General features: G+C 48.9%; 1 protein-coding gene across 1 annotated transcript in view; it reads left to right on the top strand.

Annotated features, from left to right (window-relative positions):
• The window catches only part of LOC147106600 (proline-rich protein 5-like), a 173,170-nt gene that overhangs the window by 53,916 nt on the left and 106,511 nt on the right, over positions 1 to 12,743 (top strand). The window contains exons 2-3 of the mRNA XM_086007583.1: positions 7,064 to 7,353; positions 10,665 to 10,745. Coding sequence (XP_085863709.1) covers positions 7,235 to 7,353; positions 10,665 to 10,745 — 200 coding nt within the window. The 5' untranslated portion in view covers positions 7,064 to 7,234. The remainder of the gene's footprint in view (positions 1 to 7,063; positions 7,354 to 10,664; positions 10,746 to 12,743) is intronic.

The following is a 12,743-nucleotide window of genomic DNA, read 5'->3' as shown; positions in this document are numbered from 1 at the left end:
ACTTGTAGCAGATATTCCACACTTGTGTTATGGAATAATAACCAGGCATTGTGTGTGGCAAGATTGTATTATACCATGAGGAGCTTCAGAAGACTGCCTAATTAACAAAGAAAAACAGAACATGAATTAACAGTCAGCTGTTGTCCGAGCGTGTATTGTAACCTTGAGCCAGCAGTTGTTCTAATTCAGTGCACTAAGCCATCCTGGAGACAGCATGGTCCTCTTAAAGGGGCAGTGCTTTTTTGTGCTGAAATCTGCTTTCATTTATTTGCAAACACAGGACATGTTGGTTTCAAACCGTTCGGCTCTTGCACTCGATACCATCACGACAGGAATGACGCAAAGGCTCTTCTGGTTTTTATCTTCCCTCCAACACTCAAACAGCAAAGTTTGCCAACAGACTGAACCCCCTTTAAAGAACAAATTTGCTGCCTCGGCATCCGATTCAATTCAACAGGGCTGAATTCCTGGTCGGCGTGAGCCCAATTAGTCAGTTTTACCGAACCCGCCAGGCAGGAGTCTCACGGGATCAGGTGGAACACCGGTTTTGGCTTCCGCTCAACTTCACTCTCCACTGTCTTCAGTTTGAAAGCAACTTTTATTCCCACGTGTATCAGTTCAGGATCAGTTAGAGTGGAAAGGTCAGTTCCTGATAAGAACAAGTTGATAGCAGCAAATTTATTGAACTTGCCCTTAAACAGAAACCAACTGCGTGCACACGAACCCTCCTGTTTTTCCAGCCAGGTTAGTCTTTCCACTGGTGTCCCTGACCTTAATCGGTTTGTAACTGCTATGACCCTTCCCCACCTCCCCCCTTCCCCTTGCACTTTCATATTTTGCTGCCAGGTGAACTTGCGATTCAGTAGCGTCTGATAGGCAAAAGAGATTTTTTTTTTCTTGGCTGTGTTGTGTTGGCACTCGTTCTCATGTAAATTAGATTGCTTTTAGCCGTGATGATCAGTGCCGTGAAAAACAACTGCACCAGCAGCAGAATAAATAGCCTTTCAGCTCGCATAGCTTTGTGCCTCCCACAGTGTACAGGCAGGACAAGGGTGTCATTTTGGACCCTGTCGCAGGTTAACCCCAAAGGAAGGTCTGTATTTCTGTTGTGCACGTAATGTTAGCAATGCTGGCTATGTCCTTCAGTGAGCTCAGACCAACAAACAGCAGCAGGCTTGATGCAAATAAAGTGACAAGATTCAGCACCTTCCTTATATAGAAGTAACAAGTGTTCACATTGCATGTTGAAATGCACTGGATGTTTTTTAATTTTCTTCCCCCCAATTTCCTCAACTCCCTCTTCTGGGAAAAAAGTAGTGTGCCTTTATACAGCACCTTTCCTGGACTCCGAGGGCTGGATTTTGCCAGTGTGTGCGGGCTGGGGCGTGTCAGGTGGCATTCGTGTCAGGACCCCGACTCCGAAGTGAAGTGGGGAAAAAGTGCAATTTTTCCCCGAATTGGGCAATTGATTTCCCGCGTGTGGGAACCCCTGGCCCAATGAGTCTTTTCATACAGAAAGTCGCCTCCGATGACGTCATCAATGCTGCTGGATTTAAGGCCTGCAAGCAGCCTTGCTTCTTCTGGAGACTGCAAACTTTATGGTGATTGTAGTAAGGAATTCATTGATTGACTATGTCCACCAGCAGGCAAAAGTGGGCTCCACGCTTCGATGAGCCCTCCCTCCAAGCTCTGGTGGAGGGAGCAAGATCGAATAAGGAGGTGCTCTTCCCTTCCTCAGGGAGTCAAAAGCCACCCCAGCAGACTAAAGCTGTGTGGCTGCAAGTGGCCCAGGAGGTCAACTCCATATCAATGAGCCGCAGAACCTGGCTGCAATGCAGGAAGAGGTTTCATGACCTTCTCCGCACAGGAAAAGTGAGTATGACTTTCCCATCTCCCTCAATCTGATCCCCATCGCCTCTCCTCACCAGCAGTCTGCTTTGCCAACCTCTTCCTCCACATCCCACTTGACACTTACATCCTTGCACCCTTACTCATTGCCTCTCTCTCTATGGTCACATTCACTTAACTATTCGACCATGCAACCCTCACACTCCCTATCACTGTGATGCAATGACAACAACTTACAACACACAGGGAGGGCCCTTTGTCTCCTTCTAAGCATCTATGCTATGGATTCTCTACACTCCTTCATTCTCACTCAGACTCCACTTGTGTCCCTCATTGCAGGAAAAGAGAGCTCACAATAAGAGGGAAAGAGCCATGACAGGAGGAGGGCCACCCTCAGTAGCCCAGCTCACCACCTGGGAGGAGGCGGCCCTGGAAATCGCCGGGATCGAGGAGGATTCCCAAGCGGGGGACGGACAGACAGGCACATCACTGCAAGCTGGTGACAGAATAGTTTGGCATCTCACTCATTGACATTGCATGAATCACTGATAATGAATCAGATGCCCTAACAGATTGACTTATGATCATCTGCACTATTCAATGTGCAAGTAACCTTGACCTCACAGCTCTAACTCTTCCCTTTACTCCCCCACAGGACCATCGAAAGCCCCCGTCCCCACTGTCCAGGAGGAAGAGCCTGAGCTTCCAAACTCCTCAGAGGAAGCTGCAATCTGTGAGGGCACAGTGTCAGCAGAATTCAGCACACCCAGCACCAGCGCAGACACTCACACCTCAGTGGGACCTTCGCGAGATATAGTGTTGGCACCTAGTGTATCACAGCTCACAAGTGAGCATCAGCAGATGGTGTAGACAGGGATAGCAGTGGAGAGTCCTCGTCGGAGGGCGCAGGACTCTGCCAGCTCGGCTCAGCTGCATGTCAACCCTGTGCCTCCGGGTCCATCCAGAAGGAAAACGGTGCTAGAACTCCAGGAACAGGTGTAGGAGTCTCTAGCAGGTTTTGTCTCCAGGGTCGCTGCGAGTGTGGGGCGAATGGCGGAGTCCATTGCGAACATGAGCAGAGCCTTTGTCGAGGCATTGGCGCATGAACGCATCATCACGGAAAGGATGGCAACCTCCGTGGAAAGGATGGCTACCTCCATGGTAAGGCTGGCTACCGTAGAGGAGAGGAAGGCTACGGTAGAGGAGAGGTTGGCTACGGCCATGGAGGAGCTTAGTCGCCAGGGTCTTGAAAACATGGTCATTGTTCAGAATAGACTGACATCTCTTGAGGAGCGATGGTCAGCTATTGAGCATAGAAACCAGACCTTCATGGAAGTCCTCTGGAGTAGGACTTCCAGTGCAGAAACGGGTCCTCCTGGCCCCCCTGAAGTGCAGCAAGGTGCTGTCAAGCCACTTGCTAGCTCTGAAGTGGGGCTGACCCATGAGAGGGATGTTGGTGGCAGACAACAAGGAAGTGGGAGCTCCTCTCCAAGCACTCACACGACCATGCCACTGCAAAGCCCTCGGTCAAAGTCCTCACCCAACTGAGATGGGCATCTCAGCCCCTGCTCAGCCGCAGGAGCAGCAGACTGTTGCCGAGCCCTCACAGGTTCGCAACCCCAGAGGACGCCCGCCAAAGGCGTCGAGACAGGAGCAGCAAGCAAGTGAGCAAGGGGCCTCCACATCTGCTGAAGCCACAGGGGAAGTACCACGTAGGAGCACGCGTAAGAGGAAGATAATGCACAAGTAGTCACAAGGGTAGTCACTTGGGTGCTGTAATGTATTGTATTTGGACCAGCCATCCTTGTTATGGTATCATAAACAGATTTGATGGCAAACTGTTGAAGTTGTGGCCTGTGTCATTTCGCAAATGGGACTTTCACTTTGAGGGCTTAGGGCGACTTACAATTGTCAGTATGGTGGTCAGAGTGATAGGAATACGCAAGCTCTTGTCCATTGTCGATGCTCTGGTAAGAAGGTGCGAGACAAAAGTGTTTGATTGTGCAGGCTAAGCAAATCTGGCCAACATGAGTGCGTCCCTTGCATCCCGGGCAGCAATGTGGTCGCGCTCTGGCGCCTTCTGGCCTGTGCAGTTTCAGGTGGGTGAGCAGCAGCTTGGCGCTCCTGTTGTTGCTCCTGCTGTTGGTGCTGCTGTTGTTCAGGGTTTTGCTGCTGCCATGGCTGGTCTTCATCCGAATCTGATGCCCAGGAGGAAAGGAAATAAATGGTTCCCATGCTTCTGGTATATGCCTCAGTTGAGGAAACGCTCAGTCAAGGTGGGGAGAGGGGTTTCCCAGGAGGTCACACTGGAGATGGGTGTCAGGCTCCAAACTTCCACAACAATGAGTAGGCCGCTAAAAGTTCCCCCAGACCTGAGACATCAAAGTTCTGCCACCTGCAAATGATGATTGCTGAAAACTCCTTTTTAATGGTGGAGCTGCAGCTGTTCCTAAGCAATCCACTTGTGAGGCCGCCAGCATTACCTGGTGTGTTCCAGAGGAGACGTGTAGGATGGGGGAAATGTCTTAAAATCAGAAAGGCCTCTTAAAATTGGATTATAGAGGCAATTAAGTGGTTGTTAAGGGCCTTAAGGGCCTATCCCGCTTCTTGGAGGCGGGATGGAAACAGGGTCTGAAACCCTGATTCTGGGAAAATTGCTTGGAGGCGGGATCAGGCCCACACGCCATTTTTTTGCGATTTTAACACCTCACACGCCTCCAATCCCGCCTCCTCAGGCCCGGCAAAATCGAGCCCAGAACATCCGAAAGCAATTTACAGCCAATGAAGTACTTTTTCAAGTGTAGTTGACTACTTGCCAGGGCACAGTGCTGGTGGCACCAGGAACCCTCCATTACCTTGCCCAAGAGACCATTCTTCAGATGGAAGCCTAGACACTGAGGCTGAGAAATTGGCCTGAGGCGCCCAAGCTGTGCAAAGTTCGCCTGGGCGCTGGAATTTGTGCCGCGATCGCCGCAAATTCAGTTGAAGTGCCCCTAGAGGGAGACGGGGCGTAGCTCGAGGCGCTCCGCGTCCCTCTTAGGGCGCTGAAAGTGAATTTCGCAGCGCTACGTGCCGCAGCGCCACACGCTGCGGCACGGCACGCTGCGGTACTGCAGGCCTTCCTCCCACTGTTAAGGGGGAGGGGCCTGCAACAGCGCGAGCCCCGATCGCGAGTGCCGGCAAAAGAGCCCGGCACCAAGGAGAAGTGCCGGGCTCTCGGGAAACAGCCGGCAATGCCGCGGTGGGGGGACCAGGAGGCCGGGAACGGAGGTGCTGGCAGGCGGCCGCTGAAAAAGCGGCCGCCCCGCACCTCCACCTTACCTTGCGCCTCTGCCGGCGCAGCAAGGCCCCGTGAACCGGGCGCGGGTAGCGAACGGCGCTACAGCGCCCTTTGCTACCAAATATCACGATCGGGGCGTGAATGGGGCGCTGTGCACACCGATGACGTCATCGGTGGCGGTGCAGCGCAAAAGGCTAACGCCACCATTAGCGCCCCTGCTGAATATCGCGGGAGGCGCAGCCAGTGGCACTACAGCCACTGACTGCCTCTTTAGGCGCTAACAGGTGGCGCTACTCACCCAATTTTTCCCCCCCGAGTGTCATCAGACTGTTCAACCACTAAGTGCATTTCCCGAGTCCAGTCTGCTTTCACTGAACATACACGTGTGCGTCCTTTTCCGCAGGTATCAGTTGGAGCCTTTGGCTGACTGCTTTTTCACCTCCCCCGCACCCCCAGGCCAATTTTACCATGCCAACTGCGGCCCTTGGTGAGATCAGGTAACTTAGCACAGACCGAGCCTCGAACCTGGAACCTTTTGATCAGTGTTTTGCCCACAAGGCTACTGGGGGACCAGAGCAGGCTATCTGACAGGGGCTAAGAAATGTGCTTTATAAGACAATGGGTTTGCTTGTGAAGCTCGTTGTATTCTCATTGCCCTTTTCTCATATGAATCCACACCAAGGAGGTGAAAGCACACCAAGTATACAATAGTGCCATTGTTCTGCTGTCTTGTAAATAGTAAAACAATGCAGTAAGAAAGACGGACTCACATTTATGTAGCGCCTTTCACAATGTCAGGACATCCCAAAGCGCTCAACAGCCAATGAAGCACTTTTTGAAGTGTAGTCACTGTTATAATGTAGGAAACATGGCAGCCAATTTGCACACAGCAAGATCCCACAAACAGCAATGAAATAAATGACCAGATTATCTGAATTTTAGGTGTTGCTGGAGGGATAAATATTGACCGGGACACCGGGGAGAACTCCCCGTCTCATCTTCAAAATAGTGCCGTGGGATCTTTTACGACCACCTGATAGGGCAGTCCAGGCCTTGGTTTAGCATCTCATCTGCAAGACGGCACCTCCGACAGTGCAGCACTCCCTCAGTACTGCAGTGGAGTGTCTGCCTGGAATTTGTGCTCCAGTCTCAAGAGTGGGACTTGAACCCACATAGAAACATAGAAGATAGGAGCAGGAGTAGGCCATTCGGCCCCTCGAGATGCTCCGCCATTCAATGAGATCATGGCTGATCATCCAAATTCAGTACCCTGTCCCTGCCTTCTCCCCATATCCCTTGATCCCTTTAGCCATAAGAAATATATCTAACTCATTCTTGAATATATTTAATGAATTGGCCTCAACGGCCTTCTGTGGTAGAGAATTCCACAGGTTCACCACTCTTTGGGTGAAGAAATTCCTCCTCATCTCTGTCCTAAATGGCTTACCCCTTATCCTTAGACTGTGACCCCTGGTTCTGGACTCCCCCGCCATCGGGAACATCCTTCCTGCATCTAGTCTGTCCAGTCCTGTTAGAATTTTATAAGTTTCAATGAGATCCCCTCTCCACAAAACCTTCTGACTCAGAGAGCTGCGCAGAGCGGAGGTGGGGTGCAGCTCGGTATCTGACAAGTGCCCACTTCCACTGTGGAACCTGTACATTGGGTGAGGCCTATTTCCTGGCTGCCAGGAATGTAGGCAGAACAAGTTCCTGTTGGAATTTCCGTCACTATGGGAGCACCAGGTCACAATAATAATAATAATTCAACTTTAATGTCATTGTACAATGCACAAGTACATGAACAACGAAATGTGATCTTGCAAGCTCCCATGAGTCCAGTACAAATAACATTAACATTAAACGTAAATAGCACCGTCCTGGGAGAAGCAAGTGGCATTTGATTAACAATAATTTTTTTTCATCATTTTGCTGCAGATCCCTTTTCACTCTGTCTCGCTCGCCGGGAGGAACCAGAAGTTCTGTTCGTGCAGACATCTTAAAATTAACCAAAGCCCTGGAGGCAACACCCCGCCGCAACAGCTCCCCGAAGCCTCAGGGAGCAGTGAAGACACAGGGCCCTTCCCCTGTGGCTGTGCCCACGGGAGGATGGGCTCTTTCCGCAGACCGAGACCTCGCTTCCTGAGCTCCCCGGTACTCAGTGACCTACCCCGCTTCCATGCCGCCAGGCAGGCAGCACTGCTGGGCTCCAACAGGGCCTGGAACAGGTAGGAGCACACTAGCCTGTTTAAACAAAAAGCTGGCGATACTGACCAATATCTAATAAAATGCATCACTGCTTGGGAATCGAGTGGGTGAAATAATGAGTTAGCACTCCTTATCCATTCACCTCGCAGACTTGAGTTTCAATTTCCAACCTCAATTGATGGGATGAAAGACTGCCTGCTGACTGTAAGAGTCTTAAGTGAAACGGTATCAACCCATTTCCTAGTGGGCATGAGTCTACAGCATTAAACTACCCATAATCCCCACAGAGATTGGATAGGGATGGGAAATGGAGATACACCACTCATTCGGTAGTGGGGAGAGCAGAGGAATCTAGCCATGTTAGACCTGAACTGGGAGTTCTTGATGCTGGCATTGGGCGCACAATATGGTAGTGTTCCACTCCCCAGTGCCGATATTCTTCATGAGCGCAAAGCCCAACCCCTCTCCCTTCAACAAAAAGGAGAAAGTCCAGCTATGTAGAGGAGGTTATGGAGCAGGGCAGATTCCATGTCATTTGTCACTGTATCAATGGTTCTTCCTATCACATGACACAGTATATACACCTCATCCTGTCACATGATGTAACTTCTTTGCTATCTTACACCAATTGCCGTAGCTGAAGACATTGCCAAAGGCTCTGTGCATTTATGTAAAACAAAAGCTGTGTTGGGATTTCTGAGACATCAAGGGGACACGTGACATTGATGACACTGGGCAAAGGCCCTGGGAGAATGCATCTGGTATCCAGTACTGAAGTCAGTGTAATTCAGTCTGTTTCCAGCCCACCTCTTCTTTTGAACCCAGTTACTGGTGAATGTTGCCAAATGCAGTAGAAACCTAGAACTGAGAAACATGGAATAGAGAGGTGAAAGAAACAGCCAAAGTTCCCACTCCTGATTATAGTTTGAAATGTGTGTATGGATGGTGGGTGAGCAGAGAATCAGGATTGGCTGTGATAAGAAAGAACTTCCATTTATACAGTACCTTTTCTCAGAAATGTCTCAAAGCAGTTCACCCACATACAATGAATCTCAGTCAATTATTATGTAGGCAAATGTACCAGCCATTTTGCGCACAGCAAGCTCCCACAAACATCAAGGCGAGGAATGACTGGTATTTTTGCTGGTGGTGTTGGTTGAAAGAGTTGTGTTGGCCAAGACACCAGGAGAACTTCCTGCTCTTCTTTGAATAAGGTCATCTTTAACGTCAACCTGACCCAACCCAACAGGCAGATCATGCCTGAAGGACACACCTCTGACAATGCAGCACTCCCTCAATACTGCACTGACGTGTCAGCTGAGATTATGTGATCAAGATGTGGGATGTGGCTTGAACCCACAGCCCACTACTTAAGAGTCCTTTGACATTCACGTTCAGATCAGACATAACACGGGTTAGATGTAAGGTACAGCTCTCTCTACATTGCCCCATTTAAGTCTCCCAGATCAGGTGTAACATGGGTTTAATGCAAGGTAATGTTTATCTGCACAGCCCCATTTAACACTCCCAGATCAGGTACAACACGGCTTCAATGTAGTGTAAGGATCCCTCTATACTTCCCCAGCAGGCTACGAAATACATATTTTAATATCAATGCTATTTATTTTTAGCTCTTCCTCCTCCATTATTTTTTTATTCTCACTAGCTCTGGGTTTCCTATTTCTCGACATCATGCTCCAGCTAAGAATCAGTTTAGGCAACTTTCTCTGGGTCTCTGCTAATGGCGCTGTGTAGCAAACCAGTAGGGGGCACACAGGGCCAGTTAGATTGACGCACCTCTCAATTTCCCCTTTCTCCGCCACATTATCGCTGATAATCAGGCGATCCTTGTGTGTGGAATCTCCACCTAGAACCCACATCCTACCACTTAGTGGCACAGTGTGTTAGCACAGCGAGTGCATTAGACGGCAGAATTTTAAAGCAACTTCAGAAGATGAAGTATCCTCCCGGTTCTCTGCATCAAACTTTTCCCTTGTTGAGTTATCTCTTTGTTTTACCTATGGAAAATGTATAACTAAAAGGTTTTTTCAAAAGAGGGGGTGGAATCAGCTTCCCCTTTTTCAGTCTTAGTGTTGATTGTTAGTCTACAACCTCAGTGGGCAGCCAAGAACTGAGAGAACGCAGTGTCAACAGCGACAAGCAGCATTGATTCAGTGAGCAGAGCTGTCAACATTGGACACTCGATGGGCTGAATGGCCTCCTGCACTGTAATTTCTATGATAAATCCTGGGGGGTGAGATTTTCTGTCCTAAACCGTGCACTACTAGCACCACCAGTACTAGGGGTACGGTATTGTCACTAATGTCCTTTAGGGAAGGAAACCTGCTATCCTACCCGGATTGGCCTGTATGTGACTCCAGTCCCACACCAATGTGGTTGACTCTTAACTGCCTTCTGAAATGGCCTAGCAAGCCACTCAGTTGTATCAAACAAAAGAAGGGCAACTAGGGATGGGCAATAAATGCCAGCCTTGCTAGCGATGCCCACATCCTGAGAATTAATTTTTTAAAAGCATAGACGTGGTTAGAAGTGGTAAGATGTACCTGTCACATTGGCTGCATGGGATAGCTAAGTAACATTAATACGCCCTTCCCTCATCTATCTTATTCATGTATTTCTCCTTTTCTTTTTCTGTACTCCTTTTTTGTGCTTCTCTTTCCCTCTTTATGTCCCGCCTGCCTCCCTGAGAGTTACTGCTACAGTCCCCACGCTCAGAGATCACAATCCTCAGGCAGGAGGAATGCAGAATGCAGGAGAGTTGGTAGACCGAGCAGCGAATGGCAGTGCGACTCAAATCCTCCAGGATCGGTTGGAGAAGCACACCTGTAAAGGCAAAGAGTGGGCATATTATACCGATGGCCTGTTCAAAGCCCTGAGAAGGTTTACCACAGACCAGTGATCCTGGAAAACATAGAAACATAGAAGATAGGAGCAGGAGTAGGCCATTCGGCCCCTTGAACCTGTTCCGTCATTTAATGAGATCATGGCTGATCATCCAAATTCAGTACCCTGTCCCTGCTTTCTCCCCATATCCCTTGATCCCTCCAAGCACTCCAATTTAACAACAGGCCCAGTAAAAGGGAGTGAGCCTTGACTACGGGTTTATAAAGGTCCAGGACAAGGGTGCGGGACCTTTCTGGTGCAGCACTGTGTGGGACAGCACTGCAGTAGCTACAACTGGGCTGTGACATGGGGTCCTGCAGTGGTTCAGGAGACCGTGCTGCAGCTTTATGATGATATTTTGTCAGTTCATTGTTTTTGGTTTCTTTTTTACGATACGTTTCTGTGGTTTTTTTTGTTTCCCTCTCAGCGTGCATAAGGCAGTGATCAAAGTGTTCCAGGGAGGACGTTTGCAAGACAATGAACTGTACTCTCTGAATGAAAACATACGGTAAATATATACAAGTTAAGGTTGAAGTAAGCAAGCTGCTTAATTTGTACAATGAATGCAGGACTTGGGTGGTGAATACACAAAAGTCACAATTCTCGAGCAAGGTTAGAAATGAGAAAAAGTCTTTGTTTTCCTACGGGTTAGAGAGCGTGTGGTAGAAACACGCAGAAAAAGCACTGGATTCGGGGTCAGTTTACACAACCGGTGGATTGTTGCAGAAACCCAACTGGTTCACTAATGCCAGTTAGGAAAGGAAACCTGTCGTCTTTACCCGGTCTGGCCTATATGTGACTCCAGTCCCACACCAGCGTGGTTGGCTCTTAACTGCCCTCTGAAGTGGCCGAGCAAGCCACTCAGTTGTATCAAAACCGCTGCAAAGAATAATAAGACCGCACGGCCTGCATCGATGCAAGAAAAAGGTGGCCCACCACCTTCTCAAGGCTACTAGGGATTGGCAATAAATGCCAGCCTTGCCAGCGACGCCCACAATCAGTGAATGAATAAAGAAAAAAATGAAGTGCCCTTGGTGCTGAGAGTTTGACCACCTGTTGTGTAAGTTGCATTGTAATGGTGGTGATGGTGGGTCCTTCTTGCACCGCTGCAGTCTATGTGGTCTTGTTATTCTTTGTAGCACCTTGATACAACTGAGTGGCTTGCTAGGCCGTGTCAGAGGGCAGCAAAGAGTCAACCACGTTAGTGTATAAAGCACAGCCTCGGCACCCAATGCGCTACAGATGCCAAAAGTCACATGAACGACCCTGTAACATCTGGCCTATTAGCAATGTTGCTTTAAAGTGAACTGGACCAATAATGGTTGAGAAGGGGGAGGGGGAATTGAGGACTGTAATGATATTAATAACATAGGTGGTTAGTTTTCAGGGGAGGTAAAGGAAGGAACTTAAGCTACTTTTATATTATGCAAGGCCTACGCTAGTGCCCCATTTGCCGATAACTGGGTCTCATGAGTCCCAGTAAAATACAGGCCTCAGTGAATGCAGCAAACCTACCTTGGGGTTGATACTGGCTGCACAAGACCCCCAGATAACCCAATATGACAGTAGCTTTAGTGTTCCTTAGATGAGGGGGCCGAGACTTGGGGTGGAGGGGGCACTTCATGATATAATAATCAGACGTGGACTCTCAACAGAATGGGGTTGAGGGGCCAAGTGGCCTTTCTTCACTTTGGGCTTTCTTATTTATTTTCCTAAGATATATCTGGATAAAGAAAGAACTTTAATGCCCCAAAAGCATTTCACAATCAGTTAGTTAGTTTTAAAGTGCTGTCGATGTTGTTATGTCACAAACCCAGCTGCCAGTTTGCAAACTGAAAGGTCCCACAAGCAGCAGATTAGACAAATGACCAGTTAATCTGTTTTTTGATAGGCAGAAATGCTGGCCATAAACTAGAAGAAATCCCTGATGTTTTTCGAATAGTGCCATGGGATCTGAACCACCAGAACCAGCAGACTGGGCCAGTTTAACATCTTATTCGGAACGTAGTGGATCCAATTTTTCTAGGCACAGTCTGCCACGAACCTGGACAGGAGCAGCGCTCTCCAAGTTGGCCATGGCTGTCCAGGCTGATTTTGGTGTCCCAGGCCAATTATATTGGCCCCATCACACCTCCGTGGGAGGCCTACTCTCTGGCAGGGTCTTGTACTGGCCAAGGATGAGAAGCAAGATTGCATCTGTAGGCCTGGCTGACTGCCTCCAGGCCTTCTGGCTGCTGCTGGAGTGCGGAGGCCAAAAATCGTGAGTGAGGAGACAAGATGGTGCAGAGGAGATTTACTAGAATTATACCAGGGATACGGGATTTCAGTTATGGGGAGAAACTGAGATTGTTCTCCTTAGAGCAGAGACAGTTAAGAGATGATTTAATAGAGGTGTTCAAAATTATGCAGGGTTTTGATAGAGTAAATTTGGTGAAACTGTTTCCATTGGCAGGAAGGTCAAAACCAGAGGTCACAGATTTAAGATAATTGGAAAAAGAACCAGAGG

Source organism: Somniosus microcephalus, chromosome 15, assembly GCF_052327205.1.
Source record: "Somniosus microcephalus isolate GS21.2 chromosome 15, FLI_Smic_1.0, whole genome shotgun sequence".
Classification (NCBI taxonomy): domain Eukaryota; kingdom Metazoa; phylum Chordata; class Chondrichthyes; order Squaliformes; family Somniosidae; genus Somniosus; species Somniosus microcephalus.
This window is presented reverse-complemented; position numbering and strand designations above follow the sequence as displayed.